General features: G+C 50.1%; 2 protein-coding genes across 2 annotated transcripts in view; both read right to left on the bottom strand.

Annotated features, from left to right (window-relative positions):
- Window positions 1-71, bottom strand: part of rin1b (Ras and Rab interactor 1b) — a 6,679-nt gene extending 6,608 nt beyond the window's left edge. The window contains 1 exon segment of the mRNA XM_067261114.1: window positions 59-71. Within this exon segment, the coding sequence (XP_067117215.1) occupies window positions 59-71 (13 nt within the window).
- Window positions 72-666: 595 nt separating this feature from the next.
- Window positions 667-19,767, bottom strand: LOC136967846 (phosphofurin acidic cluster sorting protein 1-like). Its single transcript, XM_067261808.1, has 8 exons — window positions 19,337-19,767; window positions 5,118-5,205; window positions 4,179-4,268; window positions 3,571-3,696; window positions 2,561-2,705; window positions 2,288-2,379; window positions 1,609-1,686; window positions 667-772 (listed from the first exon to the last, which is right to left on the bottom strand). The coding sequence occupies exons 1-8, from the start codon at window positions 19,489-19,491 to the stop codon at window positions 695-697; spliced, it is 852 nt and encodes a 283-aa protein (XP_067117909.1). The 5' UTR covers window positions 19,492-19,767; the 3' UTR covers window positions 667-694.
- Between the last annotated feature and the right edge of the window lie 953 nt (window positions 19,768-20,720).

The raw sequence follows: 20,720 nt of genomic DNA, 5'->3' as shown, positions 1-20,720 counted from the left end.
CAAAGTGCAGTCAGATGCAGTTATGTGGACTTTGTAGTTCAATGCACCCTTTTTGTACCAGTGTTTCCCATCCCCAGAGAGACAGCTCTTCACCCCTGTGCACCGCGTACAGAATGTGACAGGAGAGATGAAGAGGAAACTACCGTTGCAAAACCCCCAGTGACACACCGAGAGGAGGGAGAGAGGGAGGGGGACTGAAAGAAAGGGAATGATACACTGTAGGTCTAACAGAGAGAAAGAGAGAGAGGCAGAGACGAAGGGAGAATAGTGTAGAGAGAGAGATAGAGAGAGAGAGAGAGACACGAAAGGAGACTAGTGGAGAGAGACTGAAGGAGAACAGTGTAGAGAGAGAGAGATAGAGAGAGAGAGAGAGAAAGACACTGAAGGAGACTAGTGTAGAGAGAGAGAGACACTAAAGGAGACTAGTGTAGAGAGAGAGAGAGACACTAAAGGAGACTAGTGTAGAGAGAGAGAGAGACACTAAAGGAGACTAGTGTAGAGAGAGAGAGACACTAAAGGAGACTAGTGTAGAGAGAGAGAGACACTAAAGGAGACTAGTGTAGAGAGAGAGAGACACTAAAGGAGACTAGTGTAGAGAGAGAGAGACACTAAAGGAGACTAGTGTAGAGAGAGAGAGAGACACTAAAGGAGACTAGTGTAGAGAGAGAGAGAGACACTAAAGGAGACTAAAGAGTCAGTGAAGGTGGCGTACCTCGTCAGAGACTTTAAACCTCTTGAGCAGCGCCACAAACTTCTGCTTGATGTTGGGTTGCTGTGGAGACGAGAAACAGATTGGCTGAGTCACGCTCCTCTGCGTTCCTACACCACGGAGGCTGCCTGTTGTGTTTGTTGCAAACAATGACGGCCATTTTCTTCCATTGTTGCCATCGACTGACCGTGTGCTTGTAAGGGTGGGGGGGTGGGGGTCGACTGTGTGTTGGCGGTTCCATAGGTGTTTAGACTGCCGAGTGCGTGTTTGAGTGTGTGCGCGTTTGAGTGAGTATGCGTGTGAATGTGTGTGAGCAGCTAGGTAAAGTGTGTTTGCCGTCCACAGGCGGTGTTGGAGGGGCTCTGTGGTGACACAGTCCCACAGGGACCTCCACAGGAGCTGCCCATTAATAAGACAGACTCCTGCTGTCACTGAGCCAAGCCATTGCTGACACACACACACACACACACACTTTCAACCTAGCTGTACACACACACACAAACACTAAGTCTACGCACCCAACCAACATTGTGTTCAATTGAATAGAACACACACACACAATTTCTCTGCCATCCCAGATACACTGCCCTTGTGTCACCACAAATCGTGGATTTGCTGCAATTTCCAGAGTTGCTGACAAGAGAGTGTTTATCTGTGCTGCGGTTGAGAGTGTGTGTGTGTGTGTTGTGCTTTGGTAAATTGCCTGAATGTTTTCCTCCTGGGAAATTGGCTTAAATTACAGACATCAAGGATGAGAGAGAGAAATGGAGTGGGAGAGGATAAGAAAAGATTGAAAGAGAGAGAGGAGAAAGAAAAAAAGAGGGCAGGGAGGAGGGGAGGAGAAGGAGAGGCAGGGGAGGGAGGGAGGGACAGAGAGGGAGGGTGAAGGAGTCTCTCACCCTGGTGATGGAGGCACTGGACTGAAGCTTCCTTCGAGGCTTTTTCTTCCTCACCTCATCTTCCTCATCATCCAGATACTGAGAGAGAGGAAGAGAGAGGAAGAGAGAGAGACAGAGAGAGAGAGAGGAAGAGAGAGAGATAGAGAGAGACAGAGAGAGAGGAAGAGAGAGAGACAGAGAGACAGAGAGAGAGGAAGAGAGAGACAGAGAGAGAGAGAGAGACAGAGAGAGAGTGTGAGAGAGAGAGTGTGAGAGAGAGAGGGAGAGAGAGAGAGAAAGAGAGAGAAAGAGAAAGAAGGAAGAACGACGGAGAATTGGAGGGGAAGGGAAACGAAGAGGGAGAAACAGCGAGAGAGGAAAAAGAGAAAACGAGTTGGAGAGAGACGAGGGCATAAAGGGAGAAAAGCGAAAAGCAATCAGCCCTCCTGAACAACATGTGTAAACACACACACACACACAAAGTCTTTCAGACTCCACCAACCAAGACTTTTTCCCCTCTCCATCATTTCACATCTCACTGCTATTGTACCCCCCCCCCCCCCTTTCCTCCAATCCTTTCACCCGTCCACAGAGCAGGCTCTTATCTCTCCAGGCTGCTCTGCCAGTCGCTTTCTCTCCTCTCCTCGGGGCACAAGCATTCTCCCAGAGGAGACATGGCCAGACACACACACACACACACCTGTCCGTGAATGGGGTCGTCACTACCCTCTTGTTCTGACGAGTAGCTCTCCTCCTCCTCCTCGGAATAGTTATCAATGTCTGGAGAACGATCTGCATGAGAGAGAGGGGGGGAGGAGAGGGGAAGGGGGAGGGGGGGAAGAGGTCGAGAAACAGGAGAAAGAAACGAAAGATTCCACAATTAGTTTTCTCTGACACCAGTTCGGGTCAGTGCAGCGTGAGAGTCTGGGCTCCACAAGGAGACCATGGTGTGCGGGACGCCCCGGGCCCCTACCAGACATCTTGACCTTGGGGCCCTCGTGGTCGATGGGCTGGCTGGAGAGGGAGTAGACCCGGACCTCGGCCACGGGCACAGGGGCGTCCTTCAGCTGGCTGTGGAGCCCCAGAACCTGGGCCCCCTCACTGGGGTGCTGCATCACCTGGAGGGGGGAGGGGGGAATCAAATCAAAATGTATTTGTATAGCCCTTTTTACACACAAGCATGTCACAGAGGGCTTCACATACACCCATAGAACTGCCCCTCAACCAACCTAAACCGTCAAGTTTCGGTTGGTTGGCTCTCCTCAAGAGAAAAAGAGGGAGAACCAGACAGACAGAAAGAGACAAAGACAGAGAGAAAGAGAGAGGGAGGGGGAGATGAAATGGGTAGTTCATAGCTCTTCTCTCCATCTCGTCTTAGACACAGCAGCAGCAGCATCACCATCAGGCTCCTGTCTTTCATGCTCTCTCTCTCTCTCTCCGCAGTCTGCACACACTCAGCATACACTAATGAAGTCTGCACAGGTTCTTCCAGCGACACACACACACCGAACACACACACACGATACACCACCCTCTCTCTCTCGCTTAGCGAGATAACAAAGTGTACTCAGCCTAAAACAGAAACAGTCTTGTAAAAAGCTCCAGTCACAATGCTAATGCTGGCTCTTGTATCTGACTTCACTGACAGAGCGCTCTGGGCGAACAGTTGCCGTGGCGTTGACGAGCAGTCGTTCTGACAGGGTACCGGGCGACCTCATGAAACACTGCCCAGACAAATGTTAAACTAAAGTTTCCTAAGGTGGAGGAGTTCTGGAATGGTAGCCTATAGGCTTATAGTGTTATGGTCAGCACTGAAATATAAGGTAGTATGAGAGGCTACATGTTTATGCTACAGGCATATTGTAGTTGATGTAGTTGTGTAGAGGTCATGTGATGGTGTGGAGGTCATGTGATGGTCTGGAGGTCATGTGGAGGTCATGTGATGGTGTGGAGGTCATGTGATGGTCATGTGATGGTGTGTACCTCAGCCATGTTGATGAGGCCCAGGGCCAGGGTCTTGTACCCCAGGATGGTGCGGTTTTTGTAGCGCTTCCGACGCTGCAGCATGATCTGGAGCTTGTTGGCATCTCTCTTCAGGAAGTGAGGGTACTGCACACACACACACACAAAGTTGAAAATCGACCTTCTAAATGAGTAATGCAAAGAGAACCACTGACCTTCATTCACTTTCCTTGGATACTTACTCCGATCTAATTGGACCGTTACATAACTACTTCCTGCTCGTCAACCTATCGGTGACCTCCTAGTGCAGCAGCTCGTATTTGATAACCCCTATACAGCCAACCTTAATGGAGCTCAGCGTCTACAAAGGGCTTCGAACCAAGACCCATTAGAAATCTACAGGCGTGAAAGGAAGCATACTCGTGGCTAATAGCCTATTAAGTACCCAGGTTTCAGCCTGGCATGGTCACATGCTCGGCCCTGTCCTAGCATCGCACATGGAATGCTACTCACAGATCGTGGTAGGATGAGGCCATACTTTATCAATCCCCAAGGTTAACTGGTTTGTGGACGACAGCTGTGTGTGCGCGCGCGTGTGTGTGTGCGTGTGTGTGTGTGTATGGGCTGACCTGCAGGGAGAAGGTAAGCTGTAGGTCTGTCTCTGTGAGGCCTGCAGAGGACAGCAGGATCTCATTGGAGCGCAGGATTCGCTTGGAACCCTGAGAGAGAGATAGAGAGGGAGAGAGAGATAGAGAGGGAGAGTGAGAGGGAGGGAGAGAGAGAGAGGGAGAGAGAGATAGAGGGAGAGCGAGAGAGAGGGAGAGAGAAAGCACGAGAGAAAGCGCGCACGTGCGACAGAGAGGGAGAGAGAGAGAGAGAGAGAGAGGGGTAAGAGAAAGAAAGGGGATGGAGGGCAGGACAGAAGGAGACGGAGAGGGAGAGAGGGAGATAAGAAGGAAGAGGAGATGAAGAGATTGTTAGGAGGAGATTATCGTCGACGTGTCACGGCCATCTCCCGCCGTGTCAAAACAATGAGGCGTCATCAACTTCCTATGAAGCCGAAGGCGGGGAGGGAGGGAGGGAGGACAGGGGGAGGCGGGAAGAGGGGCAGGAGGGAGAGTGCAGGCGGAAGGGAGGACAGAAGTACATTGTTGAAGAAATTGCTTGTCAAGAGACCTTTCACCGAAAACGACGTACAGGAGGAGAACATGGAGGAGAGATGAGGAAGGAAGAGGAGGACAGACAGACAGACAGATGAGACAGACAGACAGACACACACAGACACACACACACAGACAGAGGAGGGAAACACGAAAAAGGAACAGGACCGAGGAAAGGCATGGAAGCAGTTGGATATGGACAAGGTTTAGCGTAGTATTGGGTGCTTGAAGACCAGTACAAATGGGAATTATGACCTGACCCTGTGGTAACCACTGTACAGGAGAGAGAGAGAGGTACAGAGAGAGAGGTAGAGAGAGAGAGAGAGAAAGGCAGAGAGAGAGAGAGAGGTAGAGTGAGAGAGAGGTAGAGAGAGAGAGAGAGGTAGAGAGAGAGAGAGAAGACAGTACCTGCAGTTTGACAGCTATGACCACAGACGTCAGATCTTTATCCAGCTCCTTCAGCATGATCAGCTTCTTGAGGGTCAGGTTAAAGAGCCTGCAGGAAGAAAAAAAAGAGAGAGAGAAAAAACGATTTGAAAACCAAGTGATGTCAAGTAACGACAACATTGAATCTGAGTCAGAGAGAATCCACACAAGCCTCCATTCAACACCCCCTCATCCTGCAGGACACAGGGTCAGAGTCCTCAATTATTTATCCTCTGGACCTTCAGAGAGACATTCAGCTAAAATAGGCTAGAGAGGGGAGGGTGAAAAGGGAGCTAGAGAGAGAGAGCAAGAGAGCGAGAGAGAGAGAGAGAGAGAGAGAGAGAGAGAGAGAGAGAGAGAGAAGGGGAGGGAGAGGGAGGGAGAGAGAGAGAGGGGCAGGCAGGCCCCAAAAAATTGCGGAAGACAAGAAAGAAAAGCAAGAAAATAGAAAGAGAGAGAACCATAAAGAGAGAGAAATAGAAAGAGTGAGAGAGTCCGACGCCAGCCCTGACCATTCTCCCAGAGGAGACTCACCAGTCCCGTACTCCACCAGCACTCTGCACAGCTGGGTCCACTTCCTGGACCCAGCTGAACTAATGGCCGTCAGTCAGGACAGGACAGTAATGACCGCCGTAAACTAGCTGCTAGGACAGGCCTCCGGTCAAACAGGCCAATGCCTGGGCCGCATTCCAACACTAACCCCACCCCCCCACACAGTCCTCCTTACACTTCACCCTCCCACCTCCCAGACACTTCTGAAACGCGAGCTTCTGAAACAGCATTTATCCACGGATTAGCCTGGCTGTTGTAGATCTTGACCTCAAGGCTTCCATCTAGTGAGTCGGTCCGGATGGGGGTTGTGGGACGGGGGGTTAGATGAGATAAAAGAGAGATTAGGAGAGAGAGAGAGAGAGAGAGAGAGTGGGTATTGTAATGGAGGTAGACCACAGCCGAGGACCAGTCTGTGAGGCGCCCGTGGTGGTCCGAGGAATATTCCGGAAGAGGGGCGTAAATCTAGAAAGGAGCGGCGCGCTCGTGAACGTTTCCGAAGACGCCGGGGCCGTGAACCATGGCGAGCAGAAATAACCCGTTTCAGTGGCGGAGGAGGGTTGTAAAAACATCAGTGAGATAATAACCACTGATTCATCTCAGCGCTCAGTCGTATGAACTCACAAAGCAGAGAACAAACCCTTTTCAACTGGATTAGCTCCAGAACAGGAGGGCTTGGGATGGAGGTTGTTATCTCAACTAGCGTGTCTATTAGCTAACATTAGGGTAGTGGAGAGAAGGAGGAGGGGAAACTAATCTGGTTTGAAAAGGAGTAATCAAGTTTGAAGGTCTGGCACTGTCTGATTTGTGCTGGCCGGGTCTAACCTGCTCTGCTCTGGTCTTGTGTAATACGACCTGCTGTGGACTAATATTTATATTTACATTTAGTCATTTAGCAGACGCTCTTATCCAGAGCGACTCACAGTAAGTACAGGGACATTCCCTCCGAGGCAAGTAGGGTGACGTGTTTTGCCCAAGGACACAACGTCATTTTGCACAGCCGGGAATTGAACCGGCAACCTTGTTTCCCGCTTGGCCATCTGACCCCCCTAATATAGCCTGGTCTGGTCCTCGTGCAGCAGGGCTTTGAAGGCGTCTCCTGCAGTGAGAGTGTGTGTGTCAGTGTTTATACGTCAGAGTGTGTGTCTGTGAGGCAGAGCAACGGCCTATTGTTCTGTACACATCGTCCATCTCTGTCACCATCTGCAGGTGGTGCTCCTCTCCCTCTCTCCCTCTTTCTCCCTCTTTCTCCCTCCCTCCACCTCTCACCGTCTACATATCTTCCATATCTTCCATCTCTACCCCCTCCCTCCCTCCCAACAGTCTCCTCTCCCGAATCCCTCCCAGAACGCCAAGGTCAGGCTGGCCTCGTACACACACATACACATTTGTTATCGAGTGGCAGGTTTGGCACTAAGTAGGCCACACCGTGTGTGTGTGTGGGGGTGTGTGTCAGATGACTGTGTGTGTATGAAAATAGACTTAGTCACCACCAATCAGCACACACATCACCTCTCATCCCCAAGCTTAATAACACTGTTTTCTGTGCTGTGATTGGCTGCTGGGCTTGTTTGTGGGGCTTGTTAGTCTGTTTGTTTGCGTACGGACATAGAAAGAGAGCTAGTGAGACTTTCTAAAGCACACACACACACCTTTCTCAACAAAGCACAAAGCACTGTACACATCATCACCTGTTTAGTATTCTCCAGCATAAGTCTCCTGTCTGGGCACATAGAAGTGATCCTCAGGAGAGTGAGAGCTGGGCTTGGCTGCCATACAATACAGCAGTCATTATTTCTCCTTGATGACAGACTAGGGGATGTAAAGGATACGGCTAAGATATGCATCAGGGTTGGAGTGTTGAACGCCCGAAGCCCAGAGGGTTTATGGGTGTTGGGAGTTCCTGTGTCTTTAAGAGGCAGGTGTGTGTTCCCCTGGCAACAGTGTCGTGGGACTGTGCGGGATCTTACTGTGTCACACAGGGAACCATGTCCAACATGCACACATGAACGCGCACACACACACTTTTCCACCTGACCTTCAACAGTCCTACCCACCCTCCTCAGTCCAAATCCTGATTTTTCTTCTCTCTCTCTCCCTCTCTCTCTCTCCCTCTCTCTCCCCCTCTCCTAGGTAATGGTGATCAATGCCATGGCTGTGCCCTGACAGGAAGACTGAGTGGGAGTCTTCCTTTAACACCTTACCTCTCTCCTGTGCCTCATTATCATTCCATTACAGGGATTAGCCCATATCCAAGTCTTACACAACCACCTTTTCACACACAGACACAAGTTTTATTAGACTGGAAGCAGGGGACAGATCTCCTGCAGGACACACCCCCACCCCCACCCCCACCCCCGGACCTCCGACCCGCAACCCCCCACGACCTTCGAGCTTTGAACCCCGAGTTCTGCGTTTGGTGGAGCGGGGGTGGGAAGAATATTGCTGACTAAATAGCATAAAGGAGAGAGTGAGGGAAGGATGAAGAGATATGGGAGGGAGGGAGAGATAGGGGGTGGAGGGAGGGAGATGAGAGGGAGGAGGGATTGGATGGAGTGATGGAGGAGGGAGGCAGACCACCATAAGCTTCTCAGGGTCTCGGCTTCAAAAAGGCAGTGGCACTGTGTGAAGGATTTACGCCATCGCTGCCCCCATCGCTGCCCCCTTCCCTGCCCCCTTCCCTGCCCCCTTCCCTGCCCCCTTCCCTGCCCCGCCCCCTTCCCTGCCCTGCCCCCTGCCCCGCCCCGCCCCCTTCCGCGCCCCCTTCCCCGCCCCCTTCCCCACCCAAATCCTTCACACATGCTTGGAAACACACACACCTAATAAGGCTCGTCCAATTACAGAAAACACTATAGTGCACCCACTGAGAGCAGGATCTTTTCGCTCTGTTGACCACCCAACAATAGGCTGTGATGATGATGTAATGATCCAGGGCTGTATTAATACACCACCTGTAATCACTTCTATCTTCAAGTATCTACGTTTTTCAACAATTCTTTGCTGTTACAAATCATTCCACCCGCCCCCCCTCCTATCGCTAGCTTGATTCTGCACCTTTCTTTAGGCCAACTGACAAGTCTTTAAATAGATCAGAGAAGTGCCAGAGAGAGGGAGAGAGAAACAGAAAGAGAGACCGGGAAAGGCAGAGAGAAAGAGGCTATAAAGATGTCAATGTGTCCTGAAGTTTTCTTCGGCTTCACGCGTTTCTGGACGACAGACAATCCAGGACTCTTCTGTAAAAACCCAACGTAACGTGTGTGTGTGTTACCTGTGTGCTGAGCCTTTCTCTGTGGCTGTATGTGTGTGTTAACAGTGTGCTGTGGTGTGTGTGTATCATTGTGTGTGTGTGTGTGTGTGTGTGTGTGTGTGTTAACTGAAGGGTAAAGGCGACGGACAGGGCACTCCATATGAGCTGGCAGTGCCCGTGCTAGTGGAGTGACATCACCAAACGCAGCCTCAAAGCCCGGGGAAGTGTGTGTGTGTGTGTGTTGTAACTGAGGAAGGAGCAGAGTGAGTCACAAAGCTCTTTAAATCTGCTATCTGTCTCATTTCTCTGTCTTCTGACTGGCTGAGTTCTGCCAGGCTTAGCCAATGGGCTGCAAGCAGGTTTGGGGCTCAAGGGGGGGAGTGGGGAATAAAGTCAAAGACAAGCGGTTGACTGGGATGCCAATCCAGGCAGAGAGAGGAGTGATTGTGCATTTATTGTCCATGTTCGTGTGTGTGTGTGTGTGTGTGTGTGTGTGTGTGTGTGTGTGTGTAGCCCCAGGGATTCAGCAATATTACCGTAGAAACGGTCGGTCATCATGCCGGCCTTGCTTGTTTCCTCTGACCCAAACAGACAAAGCCGGCATGATGCCAGCCCATGTGTGAGATACCATGCTGCCGTTCCGGAGTCCAGAGGCAGCACGTTGGCGTGGTGGTGTGTCGTCCTGCCATGCCAGCTCTCCTTTAACACACAGCTCCGCTGCCAGCTTAATGCCAGGACAACAAAGATCTTTCATATTCATACCTTTTATACAGAACTGCTGCGAGGCGGCATGAAAGGACAACAATGCCGCCTTGAACAGGCTGTGTGAAAGCGGCTTGTGTGTGTGTGTGTATAGGTTGTGCCTTGCTAACCTGTTGTATGTGATTAGACTGCATCCCACAACAGCAGAGAGCCAGACAGACTCATCAAAGCGACCATTATCAACACACACACACACACACACACACGTCCAGACAGTCTAGCAGAAAGACAGGCAGAGCCGGCACACTGGGATCTCATCCATGTTGGTTCAACACCTGCGTTGCCAAAGACGGCACACACACACACTCACAATGACATAACTGCTAATGAAGACTGATAACATATGCCGTCTCCGTCCACAGACTGCTAGAAGATGAATGAAGACACACACACACACACACACACATTCCTTACACTCCACATGGTTGCAAGTAAATACAAACACATACCCATAACAATATATGTAGAGCATGACCACACTAACGTGGCAATAGGGAAGCAAGCTGGACCAGTCTCACACAGAGCTGATTGCAGGATGGGATAATCAGTATGCATGGCTGCTTGACTGAACCCAGACAGAGACAGACATACAGAGAGACAGAGAGAGACAGAGAGACAGAGAGAGACAGAGAGAGACAGAGAGAGACAGAGAGGAGGGGAAAGAGACAGACAAGAAAGATAAAGTAAGAGAGGGAGAGCGAGAGAAGTGACAGACAGAGAGACAAAGAGAGACAGAGAGAGGGGACAGACAGAGAGACAAAGGGAGACAGAGAGACGGGACAGACAGAGAGACAAAGAGAGAGAGATAGAAGGGACAGACAGAGAGACAAAGAGAGAGAGATAGAAGGGACAGACAGAGAGAGAGAGCCATTGGACACTAATCTAGCTGCTTTTGATACAATCTGTATCAATCAAAGCTGATTCTCATTAGCTGGTACAGGGAAGCACTCAATACTGTCTGTCTGTCTGTCTGTCTAATACCCATTTACCTGCTTTACACCCCAGTCAGTGTGTAGTATAGTAAGGACTAGTCTTCTCGCTGCGCTAACTGTATGTTTTCATATCTAACTAAAGCTAGCCAGTGAAATGAGGGAGGTTTTCTGTAACGTTCTGAGGTTCTGGAAGGTTTCCCAAGGGGAGATTAGGTACTAAATGAAGTGGACATGGAGTCTGTCAGCCTGTCTCCCTCTCCTTTCTTCATGGTGTGTGTACGTGACAGACTTCATTTATACTGTGGCTCTGTTAGGTGTGTGTGTCTGTATGTGTATACTGGTTGTATCCCTGTGTGTGTGTGTGTGTTTGCCTAATCTCTGAATGTCTTCTATGGATTTCTTTGTCTCCTAGCTTTCCCAATTTCTTTTTATTTTTCATCTCCCTCGGCAACAGGCTAGAGGCCACTGACTGCCAACAAAAAGGACTCTCTCTCTCCTCCTTTACTTTCCCTCTCTCATCCCTCCCTCCCTCTCTCATCCCTCCCTCCACATCTCATCTCTCAGCTTTTTCATCTCTCCACTCACGTTCCCCAATTCCCTCCTCCGCGATCCGTCTCGTTTTAAAACCTCCTCCTCTTCTTCCCCCTCCCTTCTTACGCCTCCCTCCCCCCTCCCTCCCTCCCCCCTCCCTCTCCTTGGCTCAGTCTGTGATGCAGTGTCAGGGTTCTCTGAACTCTGTCACTCCACCTCTCCTTCCCGTCCCACTCACGCCCCTCTCTCTGCCCGTTTGCCATGCAGTGTTGGGCCTCTCTCGCCCACGCCAACCGTGTGTTTGCCATGCCGTGTGTGTGTGTGTGTGTATGGATAGAGAAATAGAGAGGAGAGAGAGTACAGGGAGAGAGGGAGGGAGAGAATGAGTGGGAGAGAGAGAGAGAGAGAGAGTGGGTGAGTGAGTAAGGCCATAAGTACGTGCCACGTGTTACCCAGAACACGTGGCTCCCTGATGGTAGATGTGCTGTGAAGGGCTTGAACACACTCGTAGCGTATGGATGTGTGTGTGTGTGTGTGTGTTCTGACTAATAGCTCAACTGAGGGCAAAGCGGAAGCGAACAATTCCGCTACCCAGAGCAGCACCTGAACACACACACACACACACTCATAACAGTCAACAAGATTAGAAAAGCGGAGTAGGAGAAAAAGAGAAAAGACTGTAAAGAGAGGGTGGTGAAAGAGAGAGAGAGAGTGCTAGAGTCATGTGTGGCCAGTGTTACTTGGTCTGTGTGTGTGTGTGTGTCCTTTGGTAGGCCTACAGTACATCTCACATCATCTGGAAAGAGAGACTGGGATCCAATCCCTGTGTTGGTAATCAGGAAAGGTTGTATTTCAAAACATCAATCACACCCGCCAACCAGAGTGCCTTGGAGCACCTTTGTAACTTGTTGGAATAGGAAGTGTTCACAGAACTGGCAACCAGTGCTTAGATAAGATCAACTCAATCCAGGCAACAGGAAGGCGATAAGAGCGGAGGGATGGCATGGCTCCGCTAGGTGAAACTGCCCGCAGCAGAGACGCAATGGAGCCAGTTGCAACGACTTTGTGCTGCTAGCAATGGCAGCAGATGAAACTGCCCGCAGCAGAGACGCAATGGAGCCAGTTGCAACGACTTTGTGCTGCTAGCAATGGCAGCAGATGAACCTGCCCACGGCAGAGCTGGAATGGCGTCTGTGCGTGTGAGGTGCAGTGGCAGGTGGGATTGCTACGGCAGAGTCATTAAAGAGCCCCTGGCAGCCCAGCTGATGAAAGTATTCCTGCGGAACCGGCACGGAGCCAGTCGCAGTATCAACAAGGAGAACAGCAGTTAGAGCTCGTGCAACTGCACACTGCAGAGTTGGAGTGGTGTCTGAATCGAGAACTTTGATGGGAAAAGACAGCAGCAACAGGAAGGAGCCAGAGGCAGTGATGGCGTCTGCCATTCAGTCAGACAGCCAGACAAAACTACCATCCAGCCAGTCACTCAGCCAGTCTGAACTAAACAATCAGCTAGAAACCCAGTCAAACCCAGCAAGCAAGGCAGTCGGTAAGAACAACCATCCATCCAGGCAGCCAGCCAGCCAGCCAGGCCCTCTTGGTGTTGGCAAGGCTGGAAGATGGCTGCTTACTCCTGTGGAACACAGAGATCTACAGGAGAGGAGGAGAAGAGAAGGCACTCTCTCGCTCTCTCTCTCCTCACCCTGTCCTTCATTCACACTTCAGACCGGTGTCATCAACACCCTTTTCTTCTCTCCTTTCCCCTTCCTCCTCCTCCCGTCCCTGATCATCCTCCCCTCTCCACCCCACCTCCTTCACCTTGTCCTCTCCCTCTCCTCCCCCTCTCCTCCCCACCACCCTTACCCCTTCGCTCCTCTCCACCCCCCCTTCTCTCCTCCTCCTCCTCCCCCCCTACCCCTCTTCTCCTCCTCCTCCCCTCCCTCTAATGCCCTGTGGATGCTCAGTCTGTTGCACGCGGCGGGGCGTTGGATGACATGGGCTGCCTCTTACCCTGCAGCAAGATCACCCAACTAGAACACACACACACACCATATGTTGTCAGTGATGCACAGGAATATATCAAGTGTTATGAGACGTCGACATTTAATGGATCATTGTTCAGTAAGAGCGTGTGCACATTTGACTAAAAAACGATCTTGAAAAGCTTTTGAAGCTCAAGGTCTCCTCTCCAACGTAATAAACTAAAACTAGCCTTGACACACACACACACACACACGACTGGATGTCTGGACTGAGAGCAACACACACACACACTGCCAGAGTTGACAAACTAAAACACACCCACGCCAACACAGAGAAGAGGAGGGGACATTTTTGTTCTATCACACACACTGACACACACACACACACACGCACACACAGGTCATGTAGCTGAACTGCTGTCTCCGTAGATGTGTTAAAACAGGCTGATTCACCAGTGGCACCCTTGTTCAATCTCTCCCTCTCCCTCTCTCTTCTCTCTCTCTCTTCTCCCTCTCTCTCTTCTCCCTCTCTCTCTTCTCCCTCTCCCTCTCACTCACTCCCTCCTTCTCCCCCTCCCTCCCTCCCTCTCCCCCTCCCTCCCTCCCTCCCTCTCTCCTTCTCCCTCCCTCCCTCCCTCCCTCCCCCTCCCTTTCTCGCTCTAATTCCTCTCGCCACAAGCAAGGACACGCCACCGTCCCCCTGCCTTCCCAAGGAGGGCATGGGCTAGCTCCCCCCACCGCGCCCTACCTCACGGGGAAACACACACACCTACTGACGCGCTCTCTCACTCGCACGCAGCGTGCCCAAACACCCACACGCTGACACGCGCTCTCACTTCCACTTCCTGTATATCCATCGGCGGAATTGCAGGTCATACAACCAGACGGCTCAACTCAGAAAGAGCTTGTGTTTATACTTGCAGTAGTTCCCCAGCCCTGGTCTCCCCTCTCTCACACACACACACACACACACACTGCCAGCAGCTGTAGCATATTGATAAGAGAGATATGGTGGGGGGGCTTGTTCAGTATGCATGCCATGTTGTGAGCTAGGTGAGGATTTGTGTCTGAGGCTGGGAGCGCCAGGCTGGGGCAGACGTGCAGTTAGTGAGATCTAACTACAGGAGCTAATCACCACACACACAGAATTAGAGAGACACACACACTTGGCCCTTCATTAACTCGACTAGGGATTAATCCAGTAGAACTCTCGACTGTGATGATGATGATGAAAGGCCACTGACTGCTCAGCGGTTAGGGAATCGGGCTAGTAATCTGAAGGTTGCCAGTTCGATTCCCGGCCGTGCAAAATGACCTTGTGTCCTTGGGAAATGCACTTCACCCTACTTGCCTCGGGGAGAATGTCCCTGTACTTACTGTAAGTCGCTCTGGATAAGAGCGTCTGCTAAATGAATAAATGTAAATGATGATGATGGAACAGGGTAGCACTTAACACTGACTGGCTGGCTGGACAGTTGGCTGGCTGGCTGGATAGATAGTTGGCTGGCTGGCTAGTTGGCTAACTGATTCTGGTTGACTAATTGACTGGTCATCTGAATGAAAGGCAGTTTAGCAGGTTTACCATCTTCCTAAGAGCCTTCCTTCCTGCCTGTTTAACAACATGTCTTACTACCCATCTGATCAGCTAGACTACCTCATAACTTAAACAGCCGACAAACAATTTCCTGATAACAAGCAGCCAATCAAATCACTCTGTCTACACGGTCATAAACCAATTAACAAGTGTCGAAGTCTGCCAGTTTAACAGGACGTTGCGGATGGACTGCATGTGTCGTTCTTCCTTCTCTGTGTCAAGGTCACAGGGTGTGTGTGTGTGTATGTGAAGGCATACTAGGGGAAATCATGAGTAAGATGAGAATAATAGGTTATAGAGTGAACCCAAACACACACAATGTAAATTCCTCTATGTCCGTGTGTTGACAGAGAGAAGCCACTGTGACTCCCCTGGACTGACTGATTGTATTCCTACATGTAACTATATAGCACAGTATCACTCACAGTATCACACAAGATGAGAGGACATCTTATGTCAGAGGCGGGGGCTGCAGAGTTGGGGGTGAGTGTGTGTGTGTGAGAGTGTGTGTGTGTTTTTACGTGGAGGAAAGACAGAGACCAGTGGTGGCCTGCTGCCAGAGAGGAGGATAGGATTTCCATAGCAGTGAGATCGCTTTCAGGAGAAAGGAGCCAGCAACACACACATATATACACACACACACACCAACCCAAGGGGAACAGTATCATTAAAATCAACAGTCACCACTTCGCTTCAGTAAAGCATCAGATGGATCTTGCTCTTCTTTATAGACACTGCCAGAGGCATGGACACACACACCCACAGACACACACACACACACACACACACACAGAGTGAGCTGTGTGTACATGTGCACCCTCCTGCCAGGCCAGGGGAAACTGAAGACCTCCCAGGCCATTCATCTGAGCAGAACAGTGAGCACAACAGAGCTCTCTTATCTACACTACTCAGACTGTGTGTGTGTGCGTGTGCGTGTGTGTGCGTGTGTGTGTGCCTTGTAAGTAAGTAAGTAAGACTTTATTTATATAGCACATTTCATACAAGAATTGTAGCTCAAGGTGCTTTACATAAAATCAATAAAAACAATAATACAAGTGTACACTTTACCTCACTGAGTTTGTGTACCATATATAAGCAGAGACTTTACATGCATGTAGGGTTTTATGGTAGAGATCTGAATAATCTAACCCCTTTCTCATTGGACACTCAAGCATTCTTCTGAGACAGTCATTGATTTGCACCATGAGGACTATAGCAGTGGTCTTCAACACGTCTGATTCAATGGGTCGTTAGCAAGCTCTGAAGAAGCCTGATAACGACCATTCATTTGAATCAGGCATGTTGGAGCATGGAAACCTCTAGAACACACAGGACACTGGGCCCTGAGGACCAGGGTTGAAGACCACTGGATAGACTTTTATGAGGAGGCTTGCCTGAGAAGGTCTAGGGGTGCAGCTCCACAAGGAGGCCCACCTGAGAAGGTCCAGGGGTGCAGCTCCGCAAGGAAGCCCACCTGAGAAGGTCCAGGGGTGCAGCTCCGCAAGGAAGCCCACCTGAGAAGGTCCAGGGGTGCAGCTCCGCAAGGAGGCCTGCCTTAAGGAGGCTTGTCTTAAGAATGCTAGAGAGGCAGGCAACTCAGCGAGGGGGCCCTCGGTTAAGAATGCTGTGTGGAATCCCAACCATCCTTCCTGTAAACATTCCGCCGTCAACACTCCATGCAACATTAAAGCTAAGCGTTTCATAATTGGAATGGCTAATACCATACATCTAGGATTGTATGAGTCAGGGTGCTAATCTCCTAAATAGCAGACCTGGTTGGTTGGCTAGCTGGATGGCTGGTTGTCGACTCCCTGTATGAGTCTTAGCTTAGATTTGCTGACTAGCTCTCTGTTTCTGAGGCTGGTTGTCGCTAGCTGGCTGTATGTCTTCATTCCTGGCTCTCTGTTTGGTAGGCCGGCAAGATTCTTCCCTGGCTCTTTGTGTTGCTGGCTGGCTGTTGTTAGCAGTCTGGCTGGCTGGTTTCCTAGCTGCTTGTCATTGGGATTAGTTGGCAGGAGGGAAAATGATCATCTCGCCCCCTGGGGTGTGATCTAAGACGAGCCAGCGTGAAGAGCTGCCAGTGAGACGGACCAGAGCCAAGACTCAGAATCAGACTCGGAATCAGACTCTAACTATACTAAAGGTACATGGACTAGGAGGGGATGATGCTGCATGAGCCAGGAGAGACGAAAGCCATCCTCTCTTACGGGCTGGTCCTGGGCCAGCGCAATACCTCAACACGGTGGTCATGAGAACTAGGGAACGGTTGTAAAAACTGACCTCAGGTCTGACTTTAAAAGAAGAAGTCGTTCAGATGCCGGACAAGGAAGTGGTGGGTGATGCTGTATTGGTTTATTATGTGGTTTTTCAAATAGGAGAAATCATGTAGTTTTTACACTTTCTCTAACCTTTTTGACTGATAGTTGCACGAGCTTCTTCCATTGCGCCGTGATGTGACCATTGGCGGAAACCTCAACAGCTGGCGAGTCATGAAAGGTTGGGTTTCTAAGAAGAGCTGTTATTGTGAAGGAGCACCACAGGGGAGCCTTGTACCCAGCGGTGCCAAACAAACCACACACACAATGCATTGTGGGTAAAGAGGAAGCAGGGATTACAGAGACCGAATCCAGACTGTGGGGAAATTCTGTTTGTTTTTTCACTTCCTGCAACACCCAGCACGAGACATCGCGTCGGAAAGACCGGGGCACACCAAGTCATTATTCTACCGTTCGACGAGTGCACCCTCTTTCACACGAGAGCCGCCATGTTTGAAAAACCCATCTTTCTGTTTACCGCACCTGTCTGAAGCTGAACATCATTCCACCCAGGCACCCAGCTTGTGAACAGCTCCTTTTGTTGTGACGGTTTTCACATTCCGTGGTGTGATCCAACCTGCCTGTGGCTTGTTACTTGTGACGAAACCGATAAAGGGCTGGGGCACGCAGGCAAAGACCTTCCTCCTCCTCCTCCTCCTCCTCCTCCTCCTCCTCCTCCTGTAAGCTCAGCTCCTCTGCAGCCCGATCGAAGGCCGCAACCATTGAGCCGTGACCAACCCGTACGTGTTTGGCAAGGTCTCATTCCCCACCCTGCCCATACCTGTGTGGGGCCAAGCCCTGGGGGGGGGGGGGGGGGGGGGAACACACCCAGGGGAGAGGAATCCAAGGCCTCACGAGGAGAGGTGTGGAGTTGAGGGACGTCTTCAGGAGGAGCCAGGCCGGGGCGCCAGGCTTTCACTGCACACCTCGACCCCCACCTTGAATAAGCCCACGGACGCGAGGGGAATACTGACCCGTTCAAGAGCTTCCCTGAACCGGTGAAGCTCTAAAGCTCTCTTAAAAACGAGTGTTAAGACGCGGGGCTAAGCTGGGGAGGATGACGGATGCTCCGGCCAAGGTTGTCTGTTCCACTGGCCTGCCATGACAACCACCACCGCCACTAGAGAATGACTGGGCCATTGTGTGGTCGCAAATCCGTTTGCGTCCTGCATACTAACTATAGTGGCACACTAGCTTGTGACATTTACATTACATTTAGTCATTTAGCAGACGCTCTTATCCAGAGCGACTTACAGTAAGTACAGGGACATTCCCCCCCGAGGCAAGTAGGGTGAAGTGCCTTGCCCAAGGACACAACGTCAGCTGGCATGACCGGGAATCGAACTGGCAACCTTCGGATTACTAGCCCGATTCCCTCACCGCTCAGCCACCTGACTCCCCCAACAGCTGACATGCCAGCTGACATGCCAGCTGTTTGTATTAACTAGTGGCACATTTGCTTGAGACATACCAGCGGGTCAAACTAACTAGTAGCATACAAACTGGAGAGATACCAGCTCTTACTAACTAGTAGCACACTAGCTTGTGACATACCAGCATGTCATACTATCTACCTTGTGTGTATCTACCACGTGTATCTCAGCAGGATACTGTTACAGACCTCAGGTATGGTGGAACTGTGTGCTACCATAATTCCCAAAACAGACTCTGGCCGTTACGGAGCACGTGAGCTCCTATGAACACACATAAACACGCATGCAAATGACTGACCTACACACAGGCTATATCCAGATGGCAAGAAAGGGAAACACGGAATTATGTTGAAGAAATACTTACAAAAGTGCCCAATTATGCACCTCTACCTACCCTCAACACCTAGATCACTAATCCACCATATGGTTATTGCCAACTGGTAAAGGTTACAATTCTGATCATCATTTAGGAAACTAAGCAGCTGTTTAAGATACCTGTTCATGAGATGGGTGGTTCAAGGGTGACAGGCTACGTTGCAAGACATTACAGACAATATGTTTCAACATCTGCGTGCAGCATGCTACGTGCCATCGTCGTCGAAGTGAACAACAAAAAAGCCTACTGCTGTTAGAACTGAGAGGGGAAACGCCGCTTAGTGTCGCCAAAAAAATTAAACATACAAGTTTAGAGACTGTCCCTCGCCTATTTTAATATGCATTACGGTTTCCAGAACCATAAACCTGTCATGTTAAGATATAAACAAACATGGCTAATTTGTGTAAACATACGCTCATACCGACACAGAGCAGCCGGTGGCCTCGTAAGACCTTCGACACGCTCTGTCGAAGGAGCTCTTACCTCGGTACGCAGCTTGGCGAGGAGCGATCCACTTCCCAGGTAGCGTAAAGGTTCATATGCACCGGGCGGTTCGAGCTGATCGTGACCGGTTTGGAGGGCTGCATGTGCGGGGAGGGAACACCTCCAGTCCGCTGGAGCCCCCCGCGCTCCGACATCCTGGAGGTCTGGGTTGCTAGAAAAACGGTTCAAACGCAAAGCGGTGTGAGTAGTCTAGTACTACTCTCTCCTATGTTCAGCTGCAACTGACGGTAGCTTGAGAACCTACACGCCGTAATTGCGTACACTGTTCTGTTTTGGTGCGCAATCGAAAGTGAACCCGTTTCATTGAGTCTGTACAATAAGTAGTAGCATATTCTCCCGATAGTGCACTGATGGTCTAACAATATTTCCGTCAATGTCCTTTATTTCTGATTGAACTGAACGGATCCCCTTTCTGCCTCAACTTGGATCGTGGATGTTTATCAGTGCAGGAAGCGGAAATTTCTCTTCTCTACCAAGTCGTAGCCTGCAATGCTTGAGCAAAACAGCTACGCCTCTTGTTAAAGACGTACACTTCGATTCCTTTGCAGGAGGCTGAGAGAGAGAGAGAGAGAGAGAGAGAGAGAGAATAGAGAGAGAGAGAGAGAGAGAGAGAGAGAGAGAGAGAGAGAGAGAGAGAGAGAGAGAGAGAGAGAGAGAGAGAGAGAGAGAGAAATTGTAAACTGTAAATGGAGTAAATATTTGACATGAAAATGTAGGGTAAACTATGTCACGGTCATGTTGACACTTCTATTCTGTCACGCGTAGGCTACTATTCTGGTAATAAAAATACTTATAGCTTGTGTTTATTTGAAGTATTTCCACATTTCAAATGTGCCATTCAAAAAATGAATTTCACGTTATTTCCTAAATGCATGGCTTCAATGTCAGGAATGTGAGTCTAAATTAATAAAACGTTAGCCTATCAAAAAACAAACATCAAGTTGATGATTGGTCTGCTGATTGGTCACACTAAGATAAGTCTGAATATACAGTATATGCTGACGTTTTGAAGAAGGGGTTTTAATAATTGTGTTGACTGTGCAGCAGTAGCTAAAACCATCAGTAACAGTATTTTGGTTCATCTCTGAACGCAAGGGAAAGTGTTCAACAGTATGTTGTTCTCATAAGAAGCTATTGGAATTAAGTGGAATTTCCCCCGCATACCTGTAGGCCTACGCACACACACACACACACGCTCACACACACACACACACGAGTCGGCACATGTCTCGCTCGCCTCCAAGAACAGAATGACTCATAGGCCTATATCTTTAAACACAATTCCCCTCACACACAGATGACGTTTAAATGAAAAACAGGTTATTTACAGGCTTCGAATTAACAGCTGCTGCTGATCCCACCT

This window comes from Osmerus mordax, chromosome 23, assembly GCF_038355195.1.
Source record: "Osmerus mordax isolate fOsmMor3 chromosome 23, fOsmMor3.pri, whole genome shotgun sequence".
NCBI lineage: Eukaryota > Metazoa > Chordata > Actinopteri > Osmeriformes > Osmeridae > Osmerus > Osmerus mordax.
This window is presented reverse-complemented; position numbering and strand designations above follow the sequence as displayed.